The 27,929-nt window shown below is 42.0% G+C and overlaps 2 protein-coding genes and 1 long non-coding RNA gene across 6 annotated transcripts in view; 2 read left to right on the forward strand and 1 right to left on the reverse strand.

Annotated features, from left to right (window-relative positions):
- Positions 1-15,332, forward strand: part of LOC139577637 (uncharacterized) — a 28,253-nt gene extending 12,921 nt beyond the window's left edge. For 2 of the 3 annotated variants that reach the window (XM_071404775.1, XM_071404776.1), the window contains exons 4-7: positions 2,856-3,014; positions 9,161-9,272; positions 9,513-9,640; positions 13,536-15,332. In XM_071404775.1, coding sequence (XP_071260876.1) covers positions 2,856-3,014; positions 9,161-9,272; positions 9,513-9,640; positions 13,536-14,468 — 1,332 coding nt within the window. In that variant the 3' untranslated portion in view covers positions 14,469-15,332. Of the gene's footprint in view, positions 1-2,855; positions 3,015-9,160; positions 9,273-9,512; positions 9,641-13,151; positions 13,220-13,535 lie in introns of all 3 variants that reach the window. The other variant, XM_071404778.1, reaches the window with a different exon arrangement.
- A 2,955-nt stretch (positions 15,333-18,287) lies between these two features.
- Positions 18,288-23,528, forward strand: LOC139577656 (uncharacterized). Of its 2 annotated transcripts, XM_071404810.1 has the most exons (4): positions 18,288-18,470; positions 18,607-18,819; positions 21,552-21,676; positions 21,862-23,528. In XM_071404810.1, the coding sequence occupies exons 2-4, from the start codon at positions 18,615-18,617 to the stop codon at positions 23,056-23,058; spliced, it is 1,527 nt and encodes a 508-aa protein (XP_071260911.1). In that variant the 5' UTR covers positions 18,288-18,470; positions 18,607-18,614; the 3' UTR covers positions 23,059-23,528. The 2 variants fall into 2 exon arrangements, with proteins under 2 accessions (XP_071260911.1, XP_071260910.1); XM_071404809.1 differs by having other exon boundaries at positions 18,321-18,819.
- On the reverse strand, positions 23,522-27,897 carry LOC139577661 (uncharacterized). The gene is made up of 3 exons (XR_011675353.1): positions 27,822-27,897; positions 27,569-27,738; positions 23,522-25,414 (listed from the first exon to the last, which is right to left on the reverse strand). It is a non-coding gene; the product is annotated as an uncharacterized lncRNA (long non-coding RNA).
- Positions 27,898-27,929: the final 32 nt, after the last annotated feature.

Raw genomic sequence — 27,929 nt, forward strand, 5'->3', positions numbered from 1 at the left:
AGTAAGATTGCACCTAAATCAACCATTTATCGGATCATCAAGAACTTCAAGGAGAGCGGTTCAATTGTTGTGAAGAAGGCTTCAGGGCGCCCAAGAAAGTCCAGCAAGCGCCAGGACCATCTCTTAAAGTTGATTCAGCTGCGGGATCGGGACACCACCAGTACAGAGCTTGCTCAGGAATGGCAGCAGGCAGGTGTGAGTGCATCTGCACGCACAGTGAGGTGAAGACTTTTGGAGGATGGCCTGGTGTCAAGAAGGGCAGCAAAGAAGTCACTTCTCTCCAAGAAAAACATCAGGGACAGACTGATATTTAGCCAAAGGTACAGGGATTGGACTGCTGAGGACTGGGGTAAAGTCATTTTCTCTGATGAATCCCCTTTCCGATTGTTTGGGGCATCCGGAAAATAGCTTGTCTGGAGAAGACAAGGTGAGCGCTACCATCAGTCCTGTGTCATGCCAACAGTAAAGCATCCTGAGACCATTCATGTGTGGTGTTGCTTCTCAGCCAAGGGAGTGGGCTCACTCACAATTTTGCCTAAGAACACAGCCATGAATAAAGAATGGTACCAACACATCCTCCGAGAGCAACTTCTCCCAACCATTCAGGAACAGTTTGGTGACGAACAATGCCTTTTCCAGCATGATGGAGCACCTTGCCATAAGGCAAAAGTGATAACTAAGTGGCTCGGGGAACAAAACATCGATATTTTGGGTCCATGACCAGGAAACTCCCCAGACCTTAATCCCATTGAGAATTTATGGTCAATCCTCAAGAGGCGGGTGGACAAACAAAAACCCACAAATTCTGACAAACTCCAAGCATTGATTATGCAAGAATGGGCTGCCATCAGTCAGGATGTGGCCAAGAAGTTAATTGACAGCATACCAGGGCAAATTGCAGAGGTCTTGAAAAAGAAGGGTCAACACTGCAAATATTGACTCTTTGCATCAACTTCATGTAATTGTCAATAAAAGCCTTTGACACTTATGAAATGCTTGTAATTATAGTTCAGTATTCCATAGTAACATCTGACAAAAATATCTAAAGACACTGCAGCAGCAAACTTTGTGGAAATCAATATTTGTGTCATTCTCAAAACGTTTGGCCACAACTGTACACATCAAAATAGTTTAGTCAGGTTTGTCTGATGGCTTATCATAGCACACTCATATTTAACCACAATATATTTACAGTGCCCTTAGAAAGTATTCATACCCTGTGATCTATTCCACATTTTGGTTGTGTTACAGCCTGAATTCGAAACTGGTTTAAATTTTAAAAAATCCTCACCCGTCTACACACAATACCCTATAATGACAAAGTGAAATGTTTTTATAAATGTTTGCTAATTTATTGAAAATTAAACACAGAAATATCTTATTTATATAAGTATTCACACCCCTTATCAATACTTTGTAGAAGCGGTTACAGCTGTGAGTCTTTCTGGGTAAGTCTCTTAGAGCTTTCCACACTTGGATTTTGCAACATTTGCCAATTATTATTTTCAAAATTCTTCAAGCTGTGTTAAATTGTTTGTTGATCTATGCTATACAACCATTTTCAGGTCTTGCCATAGATGTTTAAGTAGATTTATATCAAAGCTGTAACTCAGCCACTCAGGAACATTCACTGTCTTGGTGAGAAACCCCAGTGTAGATTTGGCCTTGTGTTTTAGGTTATTGTCCTGCTGAAAGGTCAATTCATCTCCAAGTGTCTGGTGGAAAGCAGACTGAACCAGGTTTTCCGCTAGGGTTGTGCTTGTGCTTAACTCCATTCAATACATTTTTTATCCTAAAAAACTACCCAGTCCTTAACGATTATAAGCATACCCATAGCACGATTCAGCCACCAACCACTATGCTTGAAAATATGGAGAGTGATACTCTAATGTGTTGTATTGGATTTGACCAAAACATAACACTTTGTACTCAGGACAAAAAGTGAATTGCTTTGACATATTTTCTGCAGTATTACTTTAGTGCCTTGTAGCAAACAGGATGCATGTTTTGGAATATTTGTATTCTGTACAGTCTTCCTTCTTTTCACTCTGTCAATTAGCATAGTATTGTGGAGTATCTGCAATATTGTTGATCCATCCTCAGTTTGCTCCTATCACAGCCATTAAACTTTGTAACTCTTTTAAAGTCACTATGGTGAAATCCTGAGCTGTTTCCTTCCTCTCCGGCAACTGAGTTAGGAAGAACTCCTGTATCTTTGTAGTAACTGGGTGTATTGATACACCATCCAAAGTGTAATTAATAACTTCACCATGCTCAAAAGGATATTCAATCTCTACCAATAGGTGCTCTTCTTTGCGAGGCATTGGAAAACCTCCTTGGTCTTTGTGGTTGAATCTGTGTTTGAAATTCACTGCTCGACTGAGGGACCTTACAATTATCTGTATGTGTGGGGTACAGAGATGAGGTAGTAATTCAAATTTCATGTTAAACTCTATTATTGCAGACAGAGTGAGTCCATGCAACGTATTATGTGACTTGTTAAGCAAATTGTTACTCCTGAACTTATTTAGGCTTGCCATAACAAATAGATTGAATACTTATTGATTCAAGACATTTCAGCCTTTAATTTTTAATTAATTTGTAAACATTTCCAAAAACATGATTCCACTTTGACATTATGGGGTATTGTGTGTAGGCCAGTGACAACAAATCTAAATGTAATCCATTTCAAATTCAGGCTGTAAACAACATTTGAAAAAGTTATGGGGTGTGAATACTTTCTGAACAATAAAGTAATTCTGTAACTACAACATAGGACTCAAACGTAGAGACGTATGTACGTACCTGAGGGAGTGTATGTCTGTGTAATAATCTGTATCACCTGTCTCTTCCAGGAGAAGGAGGGTCCAGAGGTGCTCCTGGTGAAGGAGGAGGGGTGTGAGGAGGGTCTTGGAAACCCTGAGTGGACCATGGTCATGGAGGACAACCAGACTACACCTGAATCAACAGAGGAACCAGCTGAGCAGCACAGGACCACACACAGTCTCACTGAGGTGAGCCCACTGTGAACTGTCTTTATGGTATTAGGTCCATATCAGTTGTGGTTTTGATGATGAGGGAGGCCGATTTTTTTTCATGAGCACCCAGTTCAATGTAACATCAATAGGTTTAGGCTACTACGTGATGCAAAATTTTTCCCTATACCCATCATGAGGTTGTTACAACCTAGCCAATGAATTAAAGTTTACAATGTAGCCGCACACAGGTCGAGAGAAAATGTTGAGATGACAGACAGTGACACATCTAGCTGATCTTGGGTGTAATCATTAGTCCAACAATTGCAAATTAGAGTTTCTATTGGACAAATTCAGGTATGTTTATCCCTGTTTTGTTCACTTTCATAACAGCCACGTTGTATTCCTTCTCGCATCCATGCGTTCTCCTCCTCTCACCCTTTCCCTTCGTTTGTGGACTTCAATGCAAAACACATCAGCTGTATGTGTCCAGGCGAAGAAACCTTTTCAAATCATATCCTAACCGCTACACACAGCCTACATTGTTGTCCCCATATTAGCTAAAGTAACATCCCAGTCAACATAGCTAATAGAACTTATGCATTAGTAAACACGCTACAATATTATATTTATACCGGCGGGCCCCGGTGGAAATAAATTAATACAACGATAAAGACTTGCGTGCATACCTTGACTTGGAAGAGTTCCAGTATTGTGTTGGATAGTCATAGCCAGCTAGCTAACATAGCATCCTTCTGTTTGAGCCAGGTGTTTTGAGTAAGCTAAACTAGCTAGCTAAGTAGGTGAAACTGAAAGTGAAAAAAATGACACTCTCTCTCTTGCTTCTCCTTCATTTTTGAAGAAATTAATTTGTTCAAAACTGTTCAACTATTGTCTTTCTCTCTCTTTGAGTAAACTACTCACCACATTGTATGCACTGCAGTGCTAGCTAGCTGTAGCTTATGCTTTCAGTACTAGATTCATTCTCTGATCCTTTGATTGGGTGGACAACATGTCAGTTCATGCTGCAAGAGCTCTGATAGGTTGGAGGATGTCCTCCGGAAGTTGTCATAATTACTGTGTAAGTCTATGGAAGGGTGTGAGAACCAAGAGCTTCCTAGGTTTTGTATTGAAGTCAATGTAACAAGAGGGAGGACGCTAGCTCTCCCCCGGCTACATTATGGTGCTACCCTACAGATTGCTGTTGAGGCTACTGTAGAACTTCATTGCAAAACAGTGTTTCAATCAATTATTTCGTAGTTTTATCTAAAAAGGAGAACTTCGTAAATGTTTAAAATGTATTTTTATGAAATTCATTTGGGAGGATGGCCCTCCTCTTCCTCCTCTGAGGAGCCTCCACTGGTCCATATCCACAAAGCCTCTCAGAGCAGGAGTAGTCTAGGATCAGTTTTGCCTTTTAGATCATAATGAATAAGATTATTTGGAAAGATTCTAGATCAGCAGACCTACTCTGAGACTCTTTGTGGATATGGGCCCATGTCTTGATAAATGTTGTCTTAAGTGTGGGACTGTCACGATCGTCGTTGTAATCATACTCATATCGGTTCGACATATTTATTTATTATGTAAGTGAACCGCACAACAAAATAATAAAGAATAAACAAAACATGACGTTCTGTAGTGCTCACAGGCATCAACACAAAAACAAGATCCCACAAAACACAGTGGGGAAATGGCTGCCTAAATATGATCCCCAATCAGAGACAACGATAAACAGCTGCCTCTTATTGGGAACCATACCAGGCCAACATAGAAAAAAACAACCTAGATTACCCACCCTAGTCACACCCCGACCTAACCAACATAGAGAATAAAAAGTCTCTCTATGGTCAGGGCGTGACAGGGACCATGGCTTTGAATGATCAAACCATTGAAGAGTGTCAAGTAATCAAATCAACTAGCACATTTGCATAGTATTATATCAACTATCATTTTTGCATAGTACTCATAGTAGCCTTGTCGCTATCCAGGTTTCCCTAAAACGGGAAGCCGGGCAAAGTTCCATGGCAGAAATTAGCTAAAGAGGGGTGAGAAACCCGGTGTAAACCAGTGACGCATCGCAACACGTCAAACCAGTCAAATGCCTTGCTTGGACGGAGCTCCAAAGATGCTCACCAGATTAATGCCGTAAGAGCAACAGTGCGTGAGGACTAAACATGTCAACAATACAAGCACTAGTGACAAAACATTTAAAAACTTTTTTTCATTCTTCCCCTCTAATCGGGGACTGATTAAGACCTGGGACACCAGGTGAATGCAATTAATTATCAGGTAGAACAGAAAACCAGCAGGCTCCGGACGATGTACAGTAACTGTTGAATACCCTACGGAAAGAGTTGAATACTATGGGAACAACTGCAACCTTTTTGCAAGCAACATTGCTAAAATCAATAAAATAAAATGAACGTCATAATATGTTACCTGTAATACTCATCTCCTATAGCCTAATTGTCAACTCCCTATTGTCATACTGTACCTAAATTACAAGAGTTGGATTTGCACTAAACCATTTTACATGTCAGCACTTAAATGGCATGTACAAAATCTGGTATATGGTTTGCCTCATAAACATTGTCTACTGGTATCATTTTCAACTGAGAGTGTATAGCTCAACATGTAAACAATGTGTGAGTTTAGATATTCTCTGCTTCAGATGCCCATAAGGCCAGTCATGCCATCATACTATAAGCCTGTGGCTGCATTGGTGATGCATGCCGTATGATAAGCTGCAAATGGATTCAGATAGCTGAGATACTGAGACAGAGTGACAACCAAATAAAACAGACTGGAGATCTTACAGCTAGACACGAAGGACATGTTCATTTGAGAACAGACACACAGACACATTACAGACAGAACCCCTTCCCCTCTTTATTGCAGGATTGTGATGTGATTAATCAATTTTGAATAATAGTTTAACAATTAAATCAAGTTTAAACACTTCACTACATAATGTACAAATACGCTAACTCATATGTAAAGATTAGATATCTTAGTATAAACAACAATAGATGATTGAGTAGTAACAAGTAGGCTACTATTACTAAAGCATAATTTCAGGTGAACAAAACAAACTCCATACCAGCGGTGGCCAACCTTCCTCCACTGAACCCTGATCTACTGGGTGAACAGACTTCTGTTCCAGCTGAGTAATAGCACACTACTAGATTACCAACTCATTAGAAGTTGATTCAGGTGTGTTATTGCTGGGCTGAAACAGAACCCTGCACACCGAGCAGGGTTGGCCTGCTCCAATTGTAATAGGTTTATACATTGTGTGTGATGTTTAACAGTATTTTTTTTATACAACATGTGCTAACATGTTGACTTTTTCCACATTTTGTTACGTTACACCCTTATTCTGAAATGTATTTTAAAAAGTCTCAATCAACACAAAATACCCCATAATGACAATGCAAAAACTTTTATTTATTTTTTGGCAAAAAATGTATAAATGAAATATCACATTTACATAAGTATTCAGACCCTTTACACAGTACTTTGTTGAAGCACCTTTGGCAGCGATTACAGCCTCAAGTCTTCTTGGGAATGACGCTACAAGCTTGGCACACCTGGATTTGGGGAGTTTCTCCCATTCTTCTATGCAGATCCTTTCAAGCTCTGTCAGGTTGGATGGGGAGCGTCGCTGCACAGCTATTTTCAGGTCTCTCTAGAGATGTTCGATCGGGTTCAAGTCCGGGCTCTGGCTGGGCCACTTAAGGACATTCAGAGACTTGTCCCAAATCGACTCACTCCTGCGATGTCTTGGCTGTGGTTTAGGGTCATTGTCCTGTTGGAAGGTGAACTTTCACCCCAGTCTGGGGTCCTGAGCGCTCTGGAGCAGGTTTTCCTCAAGGATCTTTCTGTACTTTGCTTCGTCCATCTTTCCCTCGATCCTGACTAGTCTCCCAGTCCTTGCCACTAAAAAACATCCCCACAGCAGGATGCTGCCACCGTTGGGATGGTGTCAGGTTTCCTCCAGATGTGACGCTTGGCATTCAGGCCATAGTTCAATCTTGGTTTCATCCGACCAGAGAATCTTGTTCCTCATGGTCTGAGAGTCCTTTAGGTGCCTTTTGGCAAACTCAGAGCGTGCTGTCATGTGCCTTTTAGTGAGGAGTGGCTTCCGTCTGGCAACTCTACCATAAAGCCCTACAGACATTTCCTTCGACCTCATGGTTTGGTTTTTATTCTGACATGTACTGTCAACTGTGGGACCTTATGTATAGACAGGTGTGTGCCTTTCCAAATCATGTCCAATCAATTAAATTTACCACAGGTGGACTCCAATCATGTTGTAGAAACATCTCAATGATGATCAATGGAAAAAGGATGCACCTGAGCTCAATTTCGAGTCTGATAGCAAAGTTTCTGAATAGTTATGTAAATAATGTATTTCTGTTTTTTATGTTTAATAAATTTGCCAAAAATGTCCAAAAAACATTTTTTTCACATTGTCATTATTAGGTATTGTGTGGAGATTGAGGAGGAAAAATGTAATTCAATCAATTCAAGGCTGTAACGTAGCAAAATGTGGAAAAAGTCAAGGGGTCTGAATACTTTCCGAATGCACTCTAGATAGGCCTACCTATGTTAGCACATATTGTATGGAAAAAATCCTGATGGTATACACAGTTGTTTTGTGAGAAGGTGTTAAAGTTCACAGTTAGCTGAAAAGTACCAGTGGCTTGCCTTGGGCCCAAAGTGAGAGCAGGTCCGCTGGAACCATGGCCCAGTGAGACACAGGTGCCGGCCCTCGTAGATGGAAACAGAAAACTCTGATATGGAAATGCGCCATTAGTCTCTTGGGACCTCTCTGCAAACAGAGGCTTTCACAGCTTTACATATCTGAGGACAGAAAACATCACAAAGACACAGGCTTCATTATTCTCAAATTAGACATTACTGAATATTATGTTGCTATTATCTCTCTGTCCTCATAGTTTTCCTCTAGGGACTGGAACTGGAGAATCTTTTCATAATGTCCTCGCCACAAAATGACCTGCCCTGTCCGGTAGTCTACACTCTCCCTTTACTGACAGCTGGGGCTGCAATTTCACCCTCTTCCATGGCTGTTATCTACAAATGCATTTGGAGACTGTGTTTTTAATTTACAATGATTACATCCATATTTCCAGCTAATAGAAAGCTAGCTTCCTGATTACATTTAATTCCCTTAGCTAAACAGTGTGTAAAGCAGAGTGGTCACCAATGCATTCTCCAAGGCATTCCATGTGGATCACCAAACATTTCTGTAAAAAATACAAAGATAAAGCCTTGCGTGCATATTTTTTTTTATTTGTTTCGCGCTGTTGGTGGTAGGTGCACTTTATTCAGCAGCCCTTGTGCCAGAAAGGCAAAGTGTTCCCATTTTGAACCATTTCATTTGTCTGAAGATAGATTAAAACAAGTGCACCTATAGGCCTACCGCAGGCCAATCAGATAGCTCTTGACTCAGAAAGGTTGGTGACCACTTATGAAAAGTGGTGTAAAGTTAGCTAACTAGATAGCGCCTCAGTTGAGTTAGCCTACAAAGTGGCCTACTACTAGTACTGAAATAAATAAATACATTTTCATAACGTATTTACTTACTTGAGTAGGTTCTCCCACTGCCTCTGTTTTTTGGGTCCTTGCCAAAACAAAATAATGGGCAATCTTCAAGATATTTCCAGTGGTAGCAAGGCGTAGCCATGTGGACGACTGGGCAAAACGTGTGTATGTCACCAGAGCGTTTTAGAATGTGTTGTGACGTTTGACTTTACTAGCGTAATCCACTTTCAGTTTCAATAAATATAAGTCTGTCGGCCACACTTGATAACTTGAAAACTAGCACTTGAAACCAGCATACGCAACAACTCTCCACAAAATGTGGCCTACCCCAACACACAGCACCCATTCAACAGGGCTATGGGGGAGGGATCTTGAACTGTAACATCCAATCAGAATCTTGCCCCTGGGAGCCATGGCCCATTCAAATCATTTTTGCAATACAAAAATTATCCAGACCTTCAAGGGAGGCGTGACAACGATGTGATTTCGAAGGTATGGCAATGCGAGACTATACTCATAGCAATCCCTCATTGCCCAATCAGAAGATGCTTCATAGCAGGGTGCTCATATCAGATTTCTTGATCCAACATCCTCTCTCTCTGTATCTCTTACAGTCAGTAGACATGGAGGATGGGAAGCCTGATCTGCTGATAGTCAAAGAGGAGACAATAGAAGACGGACCAGAGAGCATTGACCTGCTGAGTGGACTAACGATGGGAGAGCAAGGTAAGGAATAAATACATATAGCCTACATACAGTAATAGATCTTCATTGGGAATAGTGATGCACCTGGGAATTTGTCTGAATTTTCATCATTCATAAAATGAAATCAATACAACCTATGTTTACATCCAAAAACACACATTATACTGTATAAACTTGACCTGGTAATTAACAAAAAAAACTTCACATGTAGAGTTTTCTCTGCCATGTTTGTAAAGTCTATTTTGTAACCTCTTTCTTTAGGTGAGTGGCTGGAGGCTAACAGAGGAGACTGGACGGCCATCTTGGATTCCCAGACCCAGACAGGTGCAGCCAAGGGCCCGGGGGATGACATCACTGAGCAGGCCAGGACCAGAGGCCACATAGTGGAGGTCAGTGGATGGGTCAGCATCCTCAACTCTGGGCTGGGGAACAACACTGTTAACCACAACCAGAAACAGACTGATGAACATAAAACAACAACCGAACTTAGTCTCCATGACGACAGACTAGCTGAGACCAGGGCGAGGTGTAGATTTAGTCTGGGGGGACAGGGAGGTGTCCGTATGCAGCGAAAGAGAACAGACACAGACTGGGCTAGCCGTCCTGATTCTATAGTTGTGATTCAGAGAGACTGATGGTGCCTCAGGTTAACCCCCTAACAGGTGCTGCCTTCAGCCTGCCTTCTATAGGATCTATCAACTGGAACATGGACCCTGTGACAACACAGACACTCCCTGGCCTTCGTCCTCCTCACACTCTCCTAATGTTAAACCAGACCTCAGACCATGCCAGTGCCTCAACAGTAAATGGCTACACAAGCCCACTGACAAATTACAGTAGTAGTAACGCTATCAGTAGATCTGGTGGCAAAGAGAAGCTCTTCCTGTGTTCATTCTGTCGGAAAGTCTTCCGTTTGCCCAAACAGGTGGAGATCCACCAGAGGATGCACATGGGACAAATAGTTTGACTGCCATCTTTACCGTGCCAGTTTCTCCCATTTGTCCAGCCTGAAGAGGCACCAGAGAGTCCACACAGGGGAGAAATCCTACAGCTGCCCCCAGTCTGAGAAGAGGTTCTCCCACCAGCCCCATCTGAAGATACACCTGAAAGTCCACACGGGAGAAAGATCATTCGCCTGTACACACTACTGGGAAGAGTTTCTCAGAGAGGAGCTACCTCAGAATAGACCAGTAAAAAATGCATACGGCCCATGAATAGTAATAATAATAATATATTTATTTACAGTTGAAGTCGGAAGTTTAACTACACCTTAGCAAAATACATTTAAACTCAATTTGTCACAATTCCTGACATTTAATCCTAGTAAAAATTCCCTGTCTTAGTCAGTTAGGATCACCACTTTATTTTAAGAATGTGAAATGTCAGAATAACAGTAAAGAATGATTTATTTCAGCTTTTATTTCTTTCGTCACATTCCCAGTGGGTCAGAAGTTTACATACACTCAATTTGTATTTGGCAGCATTGCCTTTAAATTGTTCAACTTGGGTCAAACGTTTCGGGTAGCCTTCCACAAGCTTCCCACAATAAGTTGGGTGAATTTTGGCCCATTCCTCCTGACAGTGCTGGTGTAACTGAGTCAGGTTTGTAGGCCTCCTTGCTCGCGCATGCTTTTTCAGTTCTGCCCACAAATGTTCTATGGGATTGAGGTCAGGGCTTTGTGATGGCCACTCCAATACCTTGACTTTGTTGTCCTTAAGCCATTTTGCCACTATGCTTGGGGTCATTGTCCATTTGGAAGACCCATTTGCAACCAAGCTTTAACTTCCTGACTGATGTCCTGAGATGTTGCTTCAATATATCCACATAATTTTCCTCTTCATGATGCCATCTATTTTGTGAATTGCACCAGTCCCTCCTGCAGCAAAGCACCCCCACAACATGATGCTGCCACACCCGTGCTTCACGGTTGGGATGGTGTTCTTCGGCTTGCAAGCCTCCCCCTTTTTTCCTCCAAACATAACGATGGTCATTATGACCAAACAGTTCTATTTTTGTTTCATCAGACCAGAGGACATTTCTCCAAAAAGTACGATCTTTGTCCCCATGTGCAGTTGCAAACCGTAGTCTGGCTTCTTCCTTGCTGAGCGGCCTTTCAGGTTATGTCGATATAGGACTCGTTTTACTGTGGATATAGATACTTTTGTACCTGTTTCCTCCAGCATCTTCACAAGGTCCTTTGCTGTAGTTCTGGGATTGATTTGCACTTCTCGCACCAAAGTACGTTCATCTCTAGCTCCTTCCTGAGCGGTATGACAGCTGAGTGGTCCCATGGTGTTTATACTTGCGTACTATGGTTTGTACAGATGACCGTGGCACCTTCAGGCATTTGGAAATAGCTCCCAAGGATGAACCAGACTTGTGGAGGTCTACAATTTTTTTTCTGAGGTCTTGGCTGATTTCTTTTGATTTTCCCATGATGTCAAGCAAAGAGGCATTGAGTTTGAAGGTAGGCCTTGAAATACATCCACAGATACACCTCCAATTGACTCAAATGATGTCAATTAGCCTATCAGAAGCTTCTAAAGCCATGACATCATTTTCTAGACTTTTCCAAGCTGTTTAAAGGCACAGTCAACTTACTGTATGTAAACTTCTGACCCACTGGAATTGTGATACAGTGAATTATAAGTGAAATAATCTGTCTGTAAACAATTGTTTTGAAAAATGACTTGTCATGCACAAAGTAGATGTCCTAACCGACTTGCCAAAACTATAGTTTGTTAACAAGAAATGTGTGGAGTGGTTGAAAAACAAGTTTTAATGACTCCAACCTAAGTGTATGTAAACTTCCGACTTCAACTGTATATAGTGCTTTTCATATAGAATCTCTCACCTAAAAAAAATAAGGGAGCTGGCAGTTGATAGGAGAGGGTCTTCCACAGCTAGATGATGATGCAGTTCAGTAAAGGTGTAGCTTGATTGGAGGCAGCGTTGATGGTACAGCCAGGGAGGGAGACACATCAGTCAGACAGGCCCGGAGCTTTATCAGGCACATCTGTCTCTGCAGTTCACAGCTCCTCCTCCTCCTCTGTAGGTAGGCTGGAACATCCACCACCGAATGTGTAGCCCCCACCTGGGTGATGCTTCGGCAGCAGTAAGTGCCTGGAGGCCACCACACCTGGTGGGGGCTACACATTCGGTGGTGGATGTTCCAGCCTACCTACAGAGGAGGAGGAGGAGCTGTGAACTGCAGAGACAGATGTGCCTGATAAAGCTCCGGGCCTGTCTGATTGATGTGTCTCTCCTACTAGACCACCCTCTGTCATCCCCTCACACCACAGTCCACATCTTTCTATTTTTCTAAACTGACGAAATGTAATCATCATTTGTATGGGGTATGGTGGCCATTGGCTCAACTTACCCCATGGCCATTGGCTCAACTTACCCCATGGCCATTGGCTCAACTTACCCCAAGGCATACATTTTGACTATTATTAGCCCAAATGGCTCCAAGGATGCACTTTCATGCCATGTTTAGGACCTCATATTGAAGCTTATAGAGACCCCAACTGATGTATAAAACAATCTTAAAACGATCTACTTTGGTTTACATACAAGCGTCATGAAACTTACAACAATAAATGAATTTGACTTTGTGAAAATCTATTTATTTTTAATTTATTTTTTAGCTAACTTGCTTACCACTTTTTCCATGTGGTTTCTTCCTTCACAGACTCCATGAAATAATGGTTAGTGCTATCTGGAATCCTTTGGACTTCCCTACCCTAAACCCTAACCGTACACATTTTAAATTTCAACTTTAATGGGGTAACGTCAGATTTGGGACTTCCAAAGGATTTAAGATAGCATGGACCATGAAATGATGACCTCTTCCTAAATATTTGGTCACATGATTCATTTTGTGTTTGGTTTCTTAGAAACAAGGTGTGGGTCAACTAACCCTTTGTCTCAACTTACCCCACTCTCCCCTACTTCAGTTCTTTATGTAAGTGTATGACCATTTGAAACTATGTTTAAATTAAATACAAAATTGACTCTGTGCTGACTGACAAAATAAAAATTCTGGGACTGAGTTTCCCTTATCTCAGTCAAACCAAAACATTATACTTCATTCTTGAATCAACACACATGGCCATTTTTTATAATAAACTCCAATGGCTCCATATTGTTACGTACTTGAATCACAGTGTTAGAGATGGACTTAACTGTGGTAAACATTTTATAATGTCATGTTTCTGTGTGTACAGGAAATCATTTATTATTTAAACCTTTAAGCTTTTCTGTTGTATTTGTGTTTGCAGTCTGCAGTCCATGAAGACCTGCTGATATCCGGTATTGCTTGCGGGAGAGACTGGACCTCTGAAGTGACTGATCACAAACCCTGGCCCCGGATCAGAACTCTGGATCAGGAGCCGTCGCTCTTCCTTCCTGAGTCGGAACCGGGACCGAACCACGAGGGACGGAGACTCCACCACACAGAACACAACCAGTGGACAGGTGGACTGAACAACCTCAGTCCTGGTGGTCATCAGAGAGACAGAGGCTCCAGTCAGGGATCCAGTCTGCAGCCCAGACCCTTCTCTTCACAGTCTCAGTGCAGGGATGAAGCAGGGCCTGGGGCTGATAGAGATAGACCCTCCTGTTCCTATGATACAAACACCACAGTATCCATGATGAACAGAGCAGGTCACCCTGGGCTTCAGCCTTCACAGAGAGTGGTGAGCGACCCCCCTGGTGGTAGTCTATCAGCAAGTCTGTCTTCTCCTTCAGGGTCTTGTCTAATGCCTGGTGACTGGGTTCATAGAAAGCCTGGACCTGGGTCTAGCTTTCCTCAGTTACCTCATGGTTACCCCACCAATACAGACAGGTTCAGGATGGGCGTTCACCACAAGAAGCACCTAGCCTATAGCACAGCACACAATCCCAACAACACCCAAACAATGGCTCAAGGAGGGAGCTCAAAGACTAACCACCTGAGGGTGGTGGCTCCTGCTTCTACCTCCTCTGGAGTCATTGGGTCACAACGTGGAAGGCCGAGCATTAGGACGGACGATGACAAGCCGTACGTCTGCCCCACGTGTGGGAAGCGTTTTGCTAAAGCAAACTATGTGAAGGAGCACCAGACCGTTCACACCAAGGAGAGGCCCTTCAAGTGCAAACTATGTTACAAGAGCTTCTCCTTCCTGAGTAACCTCATCAGACATAGGAGTGTCCACAACGGGGAGAAATCGTAGCAGTGTGGTTTGAGATGTACACAGGGGATATCTGGGAACCATTCTTTAGCTGACATTTTTTAAAACACAGTATAAGTGGAAGGCCCCTCCAAACCCCCAGAATAAAAAAGAATATATGAATATTAATATTTTTTATGATTGGTATACACCCACACCATTTTTTATGTTTTTATTTAAATTAACATTTATTTAACTAGGCAAGTCAGTTAAGAACAAATTCTTATTTACAATGAAGGCCTACACCGGCCAAACCCGGATGACGCTGGACAAATTGTGCACCCTCCTTATGGGACTCCCAATCACGGCCGTTTGTGATACAGACTGGATTCGAACTGTACTGTGTCTGTAGTGACACCATTCTGTTGTTAGGGTATGCCCAACCATTCCAACACAGAAAAGCTACTTTTTAATTAATCACTCATATTGTAATTATATGTCAATGATCAGCTAGGGGAAAATCTGATTTTCAACATTTTGATGCCATATTTATAATTATATAAAATATATGCAACAAATTTTCCATGAACTTGTTTCTGTGCCAATGCACCACACAACCAATAAACAAAGCATATCGATTTCAGGCACTAAAATATCATGGTTTGCGTTTTCAACACCACAATAAATAGACTATGTCAATCTCGACAAACAGAAAATACATCCCTCCCTACCTTGTAGGCTTACCCAGTATCGAAGGCTTGACAATCTCTGAATGTCATTAAACTTTTTGGTGTTTTGTAACCGATGTCTCTTTCCATTGATCAATTGGCCACTGCACAGTTTGGATTGATCGATTTTATTTGTCAGTTTAAAAAATACAAATATTTTTTAAAGTGACCAGGATTGCACAATAAAGTCTGGACTTATTTCCATTGTGGTCGCTATTTTCTACATAAATACTTCCACTACATGACCAAAAGTATGTGGACACCTGCTCATCGAACATCTCATTCCAAAATCATGGGCATTAATATGCAGTTGGTCTTTGCTACTTTGCTACTATAACAGCCTCCACTCTTCTGGGAAGGCTTTCCACTAGATGTTGGAACATTGCTGTGGGGACTTGCTTCCATTCAGCCACAAGACCATTAGTTTGGCAATTAGGCCTGGCTTGCAGTCGGCATTCCAATTCATCCCAAAGGTGTTCGATGGGGTTGAGGTCAGGGCTCAGTGAAGGCCAGTCAAGTTCTTCCACATCGATCTCGACGAAATATTTGTGTATGGACCTCACTTTGTGCACAAGGTCATTGTCATGCTGAAACAGGAAAGGGCCTTCCCCAAACTGTTGCCACAAAGTTGGAAGCACAGAATCGTCTAGAATTTCATTGTATGCTGAAGCGTTCTCCTGTGGATTTGGCTATTTCAGTCACACTCGTTGCTGATGGGTGTATACAATCGAGCACACAGCCATCCGACAAAACCAGATTCGTCCGTCGGACTGCCAGATGATGAAGCGCGATTTATCACTCCAGAGAATGTTTTCACTGCTCCAGAGTCCAATGGTGGCAAGCTTTACACCACTCAAGCCCATGCTTGGCATTGCGCATGGTGATCTTAGGTTTGTGCGCGGCTGCTTGGCCATGGAAACCCATTTCATAAAGCTCCCGATGAACAGTTCTTGTGCTGACGTTTCTTCCAGAGGCAGTTTGGAACTAGGTAGTGAGTGTTGCAAAAGAGGACAGACAATTCTTACGCACTTCAGCACTCGGTGGTCCTGTCCTGTGAGCTTGTGTGGCCTACCACTTCACTACTGAGCTTGTTGTTGCTCCTTATTGCTTCACAATAACAGCATGTACAGTTGACCGGAGCAGCTCTAGCAGGGCAGAAATTTGACAAACTACCTTGTTGGAAAGGTGGCATCCTATGACGGTACCATGTTGAAAGTCACTGACCTCTTCAGTAAGGCCATTCTACTGCCAATGTTTGTCTATGGAGATTGCATGGCGGTGCGCTCGATTTTATACACCCGTCAGCAACGGGTGTGACTGAAATAGCCAAATCCACTAATTTGAAGGGGTCTCCACGTACTTTTCTATATACTGTATACGATTACATAGATAGACACATTACAGAGAGAGATGAAAAAAATTTCAACCTCCAGATGAGATTGAGGGGGGAGTTTAAGTACAATTCTTACAAGCTTTTTTGGCTGGTAGCTTATTCTTTAGATATTTGGGGCTGCTGGTGAACCATGATGTGCAAGCATAATCAAAGTGAGACTGGATTAGCGCACTTGCCAGTCTTTAGGGTGTCTATAGCTAGGTTTCCATCCAATTGGTGACAGCTTTTCATGTGAATATTCTAAAATCTTCATAAAAACAATATGCCATTTCAGAGTTTCCTTTAGGAAAATGACAGGGAATATTTTTATTTACTGGACATTTGAGAAATTTGACGGACATCCATATGCATTCAGATCCAACCTGGTGCAGGCAGCGCCAATAAAAGACGAGGGATGTTGGTCAAACACAAGGAATAGTGTTTTTGTAATTTGTTATAAGCTGTTTTTAAAAACAGCCTATAACAAATTACACAGTGGGTGGGTAGAAGACCCAGGCATACATACACTTAGGTTGGAGTCATAAAAACTATTTTTTCAACCACTCCACAAATTTCTTGTTAACAAACTATAGTTTCGGCAAGTCAGTTAGGACATCTACTTTGTGCATGACACAAGTAATTTTTCCAACAATTGTTTAAAGACTGATTATTTCACTTATAATTCACTGTATCACAATTCCAGTGGTTCAGAAGTTTACATACACTAAGTTGACTGTGCCTTTAAACAGCTTGGAAAATTCCAGAAAATTATGTCATGGCTTTAGAAGCTTCTGATAGGCTAATTGACATCATTTGAGTCAATTGGAGTTGTGAAAAACTGAGTTTAAATGTATTTGGCTAAGGTGTATGTAAACTTCTGACTTCAACTGTATATTGAAGAAAATCTTATGCGTAATCCAAGAGATATAGAGATATGCCGGTGTTATGCTGATATACACATATAGACGTACAGAAGGAGGGTCATTTGTTCATTTTCGATCGAAATATTTTTTATAAAGATAAGCATTATATTGTTAGGTTATAGGAGTAACTCTGGTAAGCCTGAAATAGTCTTCCTCACCTAAAGTTCAACTGTCGGAGTCAGTTGGAACGCCGGGGCGCATTGCCTTCATATCATAGGCCTGCAGTAGCTAAATCTTAATAATAGCCACCATACCAGACCTTCACAAACGTTTATAAAATTATTAGCATAATATCTAAAGTAAGTCAAGCCATTTTTATAGGGAAAATACGATCAGAAGAGTAAATGTAAACCAGGGGAAAAAACGCACTACCCTCCCCTGTGCCAATTTTTTTTTTAAACATACAACCCTCCCCTATTTTGGACCACCCCTCCCTCCAGTAAATATCGATCAGGACCTTATTCTAAAGATCCATTTTGGGCCAAAAAAACACTAAAATAACGGCTTTAAACTGCCTAACTAATCAATGCACCATAACACCAGGTCATCTAATGCTTAAAAACAAAATGGATGAATAAGATATTTGGAAATAAACCGATTCTGAATATTGGGAGGGACACGTCCCCCCCCATCCCCCGTGGCAATGTCGCCTATCCTGCGCAGAGTACTGGCTTAAGCAGTTCCATCCTCTCTAAATGTATTTTGAATGACTGAGGCTTACTTTTTTTTTTTGTGGTTGATATTGGTATACACCCACACGATTTCATTTATTTAATAGAACCTTTATTTAAGGCAAGTCAGTTAAAGATTTGTAGATTTTTTTTTCTTCTATTTTTCCCCCAATCCAGTAGTAGGCGGCAATACACCTTTTATGTCTGAATGTAGTCCACCCTAAAACCCCACCAAATAAGAATTAAACGGAAGTAAATAATGACCAAGACAAATATACACGTTAGCGTTTTTATTGTTGTTATTTAGACGTTTATTAACATCCTGGAACTCAAAATATGACTACCTTCACAGCATCACATACTTACCCCAGGTAACGTTAGTGTTTAATTCGCTTTGGAGACAGGACTTGGTTGATAGATGTTTGTTATCTAGTTAACGTTAACTCTTCGCTAACTAGCTGCTAACAATGGCTAATTTTAACGGTATGGTTTTTCACACTCAAATAGCCTCCATTATGGAGGTGCTAGCGAATGCAGCCGTGGCAGAGATCTGTAAAGTCGTAGACGACGACTATGCAGTGTTTCGTTTGGAAATTTCTCAAAGCCAAAAACAAAACAGGGCGTTGCGGAGGAAACTACAGCTACTGGAACGGGAGCGCGTCCTCCCCAGTCCTCCCAGTAGTGGAAAGATCATCGATCGATACAGAGGAATGGCAAGAGGTACATTTAGCAGAAGTCCGAGGCTGCAGGGTTTGTCGCCCCGTTCCCCTCTGTGTATGTGTGACTTTAGATGCATTAACCCAGCTTGGTTTCATAGACTAGACGTAACATTGTAAATGCAAATCCGAGACACTCAAAATTAGTATTAACTGTTATGTTTGGTATAGTTACATAAGACAGATGGTCGGGACGTATAAAGCAAACCCAAAGGTTGCGAGTTTGAATTTCATCACGGACAACTTTAGCATTTTACCTAATTAGCAACTTTTCAACTACTTACTACTTTTTAGCAACTTTGCAACTACTTAGCATGTTAGCTAACCCTTCCCCTAACCCTACCCCTTTAACTTAACTCTAACCCCTAGCCTAGCTAACGTTAGGCACCTAGATAGAATTCATAACATATCATACATTTAGCAAATTCGTAACATTACTGTAAGTTTAGCAAATTCGTAACGTATAATACAAATTGTAACATGTCATATGAAATGGGTGATAGACAGCCACAAATTAATCCATACCATACCATACAAAACGTAACATGTCATAATAAATGAAGTGTCTCAGAATTACATGCAGAATATTACAAAATTCTCTGATATCAGGTTGGTTAACCACATAATGGTTGGTTATCCAGAATTGGGTCTGTCAGTTGGGTCTGTCAGTTTTTTTGGGATAGTATGCAATAGAGGTCTACCGATTATGATTTTTCAACGCCGATACCGATTATTGGAGGACCAAAAAAAGCCGATACCGATTAATCGGCTGATTTAAAATAAAAAAAATTAATAATGACAATTAGAACAATACTGAATGAACACTTATTTTAACTTAATATAATACATCAATAAAAATCTATTAAGCCTCAAATAAATAATGAAACATGTTCAATTTGGTTTAAATAATGCAAAAACAAAGTGTTGGAGAAGAAAGTAAAAGTGCAATATGTGCCATGTAAAAAAGCTAACGTTTAAGTTCCTTGCTCAGAACATGAGAACATATGAAAGCTGGTGGTTCCTTTTAACATGAGACTTCAATATTCCAAGGTAAGATGTTTTAGGTTGTAGTTAGTATAGTATTTATAGGACTATTTCTCTCTATACCATTTGTATTCCATATACCTTTGACTATTGGATGTTCTTATAGGCACTTTAGTGTTGCCAGTGTAACAGTATAGCTTCCGTCCCTCTCCTCGCTCCTACCTGGGTTCGAACCAGGAACACATCGACAACAGCCACCCTCGAAACAGCGTTACCCATGCAGAGCAAAGGGAACAACCACTCCAAGTCTCAGAGCGAGTGACGTTTGAAACGCTATTAGCACGCACCCCGCTAACTAGCTAGCCATTTCACATCGGTTACACCAGCCTAATCTCGGGAGTTGATAGGCTTGAAGTCATAAACAGTGCAATGCTTGAAGCACAACAAAGAGCTGCTGGCAAAACGCACGAAAGTGCTGTTGAATGAATGCTTACGAGCCTGCTGCCTACCACCGCTCAGTCAGACTGCTCTATCAAATCATAGACTTAGTTATAACATAATAACACACAGAAATACAAGCCTTAGGTCATTATTATGGTCGAATCCGGAAACTATCATCTCGAAAACAAGACGTTTATTCTTTCAGTGAAATACGGAACCGTTACGTATTTTATCTAACGGGTGGCATCCATAAGTCTAAATATTCCTGTTACATTGCACAACCTTCAATGTTATGTCATAATTACGGAAAATTCTGGCAAATTAGGCGGCCCAAACTGTTGCATATACACTGACTCTGCGTGCAATGAACGCAAGAGAAGTGACACAATTTCACCTGGTTAATATTGCCTGCTAACCTGGATTTCTTTTAGCTAAATATGCAGGTTTAAAAATATATACTTCTGTGTATTGATTTTAAGAAAGGCATTGATGGTTAGGTACACATTGGAGCAACGATACGCACCGCATCGATTATATGCAACGCAGGACACGCTAGATAAACTAGTAATATCATCAACCATGTGTAGTTAACTAGTGATTATGATTGATTGATTTTTTATAAGATAAGTTTAATGCTAGCTAGCAACTTACCTTGGCTTCTTACTGCATTCGCGTAACAGGCAGGCTCCTCGCGGAGTGCAATGTAATCAGGTGGTTAGAGCATTGGACTAGTTAACTGTAAGGTTGCAAGATTGAATCCCCCGAGCTGACAAGGTAAAAATCTGTCGTTCTGCCCCTGAACGAGGCAGTTAACCCACCGTTCCTAGGCCGTCATTGAAAATAAGAATGTGTTCTTAACTGACTTGCCTAGTTAAATAAAGATGAATAAAGGTGTAAAAAATATATATTTTTTTAAAAATCGGCCAAATCGGTGTCCAAAAATACCGATTTCCGATTGTTATGAAAACTTGAAATCGGCCCTAATTAATCGGCCATTCCGATTAATCGGTCGACCTCTAGTATGCAATAATAATTCCGCTGATTACTTAGCTATCTTGCACAATATCATATTCTAATCAGATTCATGATTTAGTACATTTCTTATTATTTACTCAATTAAAACAATGTGATGCATGGAACATAATCAATTGATCTATAAATAGTATATCAAGAAGTTATGAGAAGTGTTATCTTACATCCTTGCCAATTCTAGACAGTGTCAAAACAGTCAACAGTGTAAAATGTACCATTGAGCATTAACAGTACATAACTTAACCACCTCTTTTCCCCCAATCACTCTCTCGGTTGAAGGACATCTCACTGGAGGCCACAGGAGCTTTGTAAAGCCAGTGGGACACAATACATGGAGAGGTGACCAACCAATCACTGTTGATGAGGGGAGTGGAACCTCAACCCAGCATGTTATCATGGTAGAGGTTAGTGTAACATAGAAAGTTACAGTACATCAAATGTAGCCTGTTTATTTCAGAAAGACTTCCTTCAGCTATTCATGTACATCCATATTTATCTGCCATAGAGGAGATTGTGAGACTTCCCTATGACATTGTTATCCAATTTAACTCATGTACCGGTTAAATAACCGCCTCTCTTCTTGTGTCAGCCAGCAGATGCAGAGACTGCAGGTCCTGGGGTCAAGCAGGAGAGGTCTGAAGGAGAGGAGGACTCACAGCACAGCCGAGACATCCAGACTGGAGCGGCAGGAGAGCCCCCTGTAGCCACGGAGGACCCCCCACCCTCCCCGGCGCAGCCCAGGATCCGACGCAGCATCACGGAGGTCAATGGAACGCTGAACGCTGTCCTCAAGTCAGAGACAGACACCAAGATTTTAACTGTAATACACAGGCTCTTACACACAGGATCTGACCACAGATCAGACCCAGAGAGATTGGGGCCGGGGAGACTGGGCTGTCCTCCTGCTCCCGGCTCAGAGTATTTACCGGTATTTCACCAGAGCCAGAAGACTGTTCATTCCCGTGCTGATGGTGACACGTTAGACACTGGTGGTGATGATCTGTCTTGTTCTTACACTACAGAGATGGACCCTGGCAACATATCCTTGGGTTTAGAGACACAGACTGATCTGTCTAGAGGGGACTGGAACCAGTACAATAGTAGTGTATACTCTGAAGGGTGCCTAGATAAGAAAGGGGAGGGTCTGGTTGTAGAGGAAGTGACTGTGAAAGTGGAGGGCGACATTCCTCCCACATGGAATGCAGATAGTCACCTAGGAGATGGACACTCACAGGGCAGAGATTTCTTAGATTACAGGGAAAGTATAGAGACAAATCTTAATGTCGCGACCCACTCCCCTTTACACTCGTTCAGGGATTGCGACCTACTGTCCACATCGATGGGGCCTTCAGATTCACACAGAAGCATCCTTTTTGATCAGGAATTGAACTCAAATGACAGGGCTAGAGCCCAGGCTCAGGGAGGGGGAGCCACATCAGGCAGTAGTAAAGAGAAACGGTTCCTCTGCATGTTCTGTAACAAAGGCTTCAGCTGCCCCCAGAAGGTGGAGATCCACCAGAGGGTCCACACAGGGGAGAAGCCCTTCAGCTGTACCAAGTGTCACATGCGCTTCACCGAGGCTGGCAACTTGAAGAGGCACCAGAGGGTCCACACAGGGGAAAAACCCTTCAGCTGTACCCAGTGTCACATGCGCTTCGCCCAGGCTGGAGACCTGAAGAGGCACCAGAGGGTCCACACAGGGGAGAAACCCTACAGCTGCCCCCAATGTGAGAAGAGGTTCTCCCAACAGCAGCAGCTGAAGATGCACCTGAAGGTCCACGTGTGAGAAAGGCCTTTCGCCTGTACGCACTGCAGGAAGAGGTTCTCAGTATGGAGCTACCTCAGGATACAACAGCAGAAAAAACATTCTACTCCATAACATAGAAAGTAACCATTCCACTCAATAGCTTATGATGTTCAGATCAAAACCTGCATTGGACTCAGTGAGATAAAGTAGATGCACAAAGTAAACAGCAGGAGTGGGTCAATTTCTACAACCGTGTTGAAGTGCAAGTTCCATTGTGGAATATATAAGGCATATACTGTATGAGCCTGAAGTCTGTTACATATTGTGTTTGTACTGTGTACGCTATATGTTCACAAATGCCTGTTTCATACTACTTTAATGAGAAAGTGAATGCAGTTGATCAAGTTCAGGCAGATTTTTAGTTGAGACCTGTATGTGTAGTTTTCATATGGTGTATGTAACACTTTTTTATGTTTAATAAACACAAAACATAATTTTTTATTCCAAAACTTTCATTGGGACTCTCTAGTATATATCACATCTGAACTCACTATTCTGCATACTCCCAATAGTTCTTTATAACCAATATACACTTACCCACACATTAGAGTTGAGCGTTATGGACAAAAATCCATATCGCGATAAATTACCTGAATTGATGCGATTACTATAAATAGAACAATACGTTTATAACAATGTGCACCACAGTTAAAAAATATATAATTTAAACTACTACTACTAGTTCAATGGTTGAAGCCATCAATTGTCCCGTTAACCAACAGCTTCTACCCCCAAGCCATGACTCCTGAACAGCTAATCAAAGGGCTACCCAGAACCCACTTTTACGCTGCTGCTACTCTCTGTTTATTATCTATGCATAGTCACTTTAGAAAACTTATTTCATTTCAATCTTCACATTTCATAGGCTACTTATTGTAATGAATGATATGCCTATCAGCCAAATGCCTGCGATAAGTGATCGGTATTGTCGGTTTGTCTACAATTTCAGTTTAGCATCCCTGCTCTACCACACACTACTGTACACGTCAAAATAGTTTAGCCAGGTTTGTCTGAAGATGACATAGCTGACTCATATTTACATTTAGATTTGAGCTCTTATCCAGTGACTTACAGGGCGGCAGGTAGCCTAGTGGTTAGAGCGTTGGACTAGTAACCGAAAGGTTGCCAGATCGAATCCTCAAGCTGACAAGGTAAAAATCTGTTGTTCTGTCCCTGGGCAAGGCAGTTAACCCACTGTTCCTAGGCTGTCATTGAAAAATTCTTAACTGACTTGCCTAGTTAAATAAAAACAGTAGAGTCCATGCAGTTGCAGCCTTCACCTGCCTTTCCAGCTGTTTGGGAGATGGGACTCCTGTATCTCCCTGGTCTTGTGGCTTTGGAATTGTTCATATCCTAGACTGGCCACCCGCCAGGGTTTGAGAGCCCAGTCTACCCAACATTTTCCCGTAACCCTGATTTACCCACATCATATGATGAAATCATTCTGTAACTACAGTATAGGCCTCAAACGTAGTGGGGATGGGTAAGCACTCCATGTTGAAAGTGTATTTATTATCTGTATGTGTGTGTGTACAGTATGTACCTGAGGGAGTGTATGTCTGTGTAATCTGTATGACCTGTCTCTTCCAGGAGGAGGAGAGTCCAGAGGTGCTGCTGGTGTAGGAGGAGGGGTGTGAGGAGGGTCTGGGGAACCCCCATGGTGATGGAGGACAACCAGACTACACCTCCTCCTGAAGGTGTGGGACCATGCCTTTTGAATGATCAAACCATTAAAGAGTGCCAAGTAATCAAATCAACTAACATGTTTGCATTGTACTCATAGCAATTCCTCATTGCCCAATCAGAAGATGCTCCATAGCAGGGTGCTCATATCAGATGTCTTGATCCAACATCCTCTCACTCTGTATCTCTTACAGTCAGTAGACATGGAGGATGGGAAGCCTGATCTGCTGCTGGTCAAAGCGGAGACGATAGAGGACGGATCAGAGCATTGAGTGGACTTAAGATGGGGGAGCAAGGTAAGGGAGAAATACTTATTTTCTACAAACAGTAATATATCTTCAATGGGAATAGTGATGCACCTGGCTTAATTTTCTTCATTCATAAAATGAAATCAATACAACTTATGTTTACATATAAAAACACAATGTATGAACTTGGCCAGGTAATTGACACAAACTCCATATGTAGAGTTCTCGCTGCCATGTTTGTTGGCTGGAAGCTAACAGAGAAGACTGGGCGGCCATCTTGGATTCCCAGACTGGTGCAGCCAATGTCCCAGGGGACGACATCACCGAGCAGGTCAGGACTACAGGTGACATAGTGGAGGTCAGTGGATGGGACGGCGTCCTCAACTCTGAGCTCGGGAACAACACTGTTAACCACAACCAGAAACAGACTGTACTGTACTTCACGTTACGTGAATGTATGACTATTTTGGTTTAAATTAAATACAAAATTGACTCTGTGTTGACCGACTTGGCTATTTCCGTATCATTGCAGGGTTTCCCTGAGCTGAACCGATTTGTTAACAGAATAAATGTAACTAAATAGAATCAAAAATCCCCCCCAAATAATGATTTACCATAAACAATAAACAATAGTTATGCTGCAGTCTCCAAGAAAGGTTAAAATCTCACCTTTCTGGTAAAAATATTTATAAATTGCTGAATTTCGTGTCGTCTGAGATTCCCAAAGATTGGAAAGCAGCTGCGGTCATCCCCCTCTTCAAAGGGGGGGACACTCTTGACCCAAACTGCTACAGACCTATATCTATCTATCCTACCCTGCCTTTCTAAGGTCTTTGAAAGCCAAGTCAACAAACAGATTACCGACCATTTCGAATCCCACCATACCTTCTCCGCTATGCAATCTGGTTTCAGAGCTGGTCATGGGTGCACCTCAGCCACGCTCAAGGTCCTAAACGATATCTTAACCGCCATCGATAAGAAACAATACTGTGCAGCCGTATTCATTGACCTGGCCAAGGCTTTCGACTCTGTCAATCACCACATCCTCATCGGACTCGATAGCCTTGGTTTCTCAAATGATTGCCTTGCCTGGTTCACCAACTACTTCTCTGATAGAGTTCAGTGTGTCAAATCGGAGGGTCTGTTGTCTGGGCCTCTGGGAGTCTCTATGGGGGTGCCACAGGGTTCAATTCTTGGACCGACTCTCTTCTCTGTATACATCAATGATGTCGTTCTTGCTGCTGGCGAGTCTCTGATCCACCTCTACGCAGACGACACCATTCTGTATACTTCTGGCCCTTCTTTGCACACTGTGTTAACAACCCTCCAGGCGAGCTTCAATGCCATACAACTCTCCTTCCGTGGCCTCCAATTGCTCTTAAATACAAGTAAAACTAAATGCATGCTCTTCAACCGATCGCTGCCTGCACCTGCCCGCCTGTCCAACATCACTACTCTGGACGGCTCTGACTTAGAATATGTGGACAACTACAAATACCTAGGTGTCTGGTTAGACTGTAAACTCTCCTTCCAGACTCACATCAAACATCTCCAATCCAAAGTTAAATCTAGAATTGGCTTCCTATTCCGCAACAAAGCATCCTTCACTCATGCTGCCAAACATACCCTTGTAAAACTGACCATCCTACCAATCCTCGACTTCGGTGATGTCATTTACAAAATAGCCTCCAATACCCTACTCAATAAATTGGATGCAGTCTATCACAGTGCCATCCGTTTTGTCACCAAAGCTCCATATACTACCCACCACTGCGACCTATACGCTCTCGTTGGCTGGCCTTCGCTTCATACTCGTCGCCAAACCCACTGGCTCCAGGTCATCTACAAGACCCTGCTAGGTAAAGTCCCCCCTTATCTCAGCTCGCTGGTGACCATAGCAGCACCCACCTGTAGCACGCGCTCCAGCAGGTATATCTCTCTGGTCACCCCAAAACCAATTCTTCCTTTGGCCGCCTCTCCTTCCAGTTCTCTGCTGCCAATGACTGGAACGAACTACAAAAATCTCTGAAACTGGAAACACTTATCTCCCTCACTAGCTTTAAGCACCAGCTGTCAGAGCAGCTCACAGATTACTGCACCTGTACATAGCCCATCTATAATTTAGCCCAAACAACTACCTCTTTCCCTACTGTATTTATTTATTTTGCTCCTTTGCACCCCATTATTTCTATCTCTACTTTGCACATTCTTCCACTCCAAATCTACCATTCCAGTGTTTTACTTGCTATATTGTATTTACTTCGCCATCATGGCCTTTTTTTGCCTTCACCTCCCTTATCTCACCTCACTTGCTCACATTGTATATAGACTTATTTTTCTATTGTATTATTGACTGGATGTTTGTTTTACTCCATGTGTATGTGTCGAACTGCTTTGTTTTATCTTGGCCAGGTCGCAATTGTAAATGAGAACTTGTTCTCAACTTGCCTACCTGGTTAAATAAAGGTGAAATAAAAAAAAAATAATGTCACCTGTCAGCAGTCTATTGTTACTTGATGATGTTCACATTCAAATTACAATTCTATTCATGTACACACCTTTTGCTATATGAGTGATTGTTGGTCATTCCACTCGCAGGTATTTCTGGATCGAAGGGTGTCCGTCGGGTGACAATGGCACCTATTTTCACATTCTTCCCTTCCAGGAACTGCAGACTTCTGATCAGTCCTTCCTTCTCCATGCGGGTGCTGTTGCCAACTTCATTGCTCTAGAGAAGAAAAGGTTATGAAACTACTGCAAAGTATATCTACAGCTTTAGAACATAGATAATAAAATATGATTATATCTCACCTGAACAAGTTGGATGTCCAGTACTTTGTTAGTTTTAAGGCACATTTATGTATAGATTCCATATTTTGCAGTGACCTATAGGGGTGAGACGGTACACAGAGTTTACTC

This window comes from Salvelinus alpinus, chromosome 6 (genome assembly GCF_045679555.1).
Source record: "Salvelinus alpinus chromosome 6, SLU_Salpinus.1, whole genome shotgun sequence".
Classification (NCBI taxonomy): domain Eukaryota; kingdom Metazoa; phylum Chordata; class Actinopteri; order Salmoniformes; family Salmonidae; genus Salvelinus; species Salvelinus alpinus.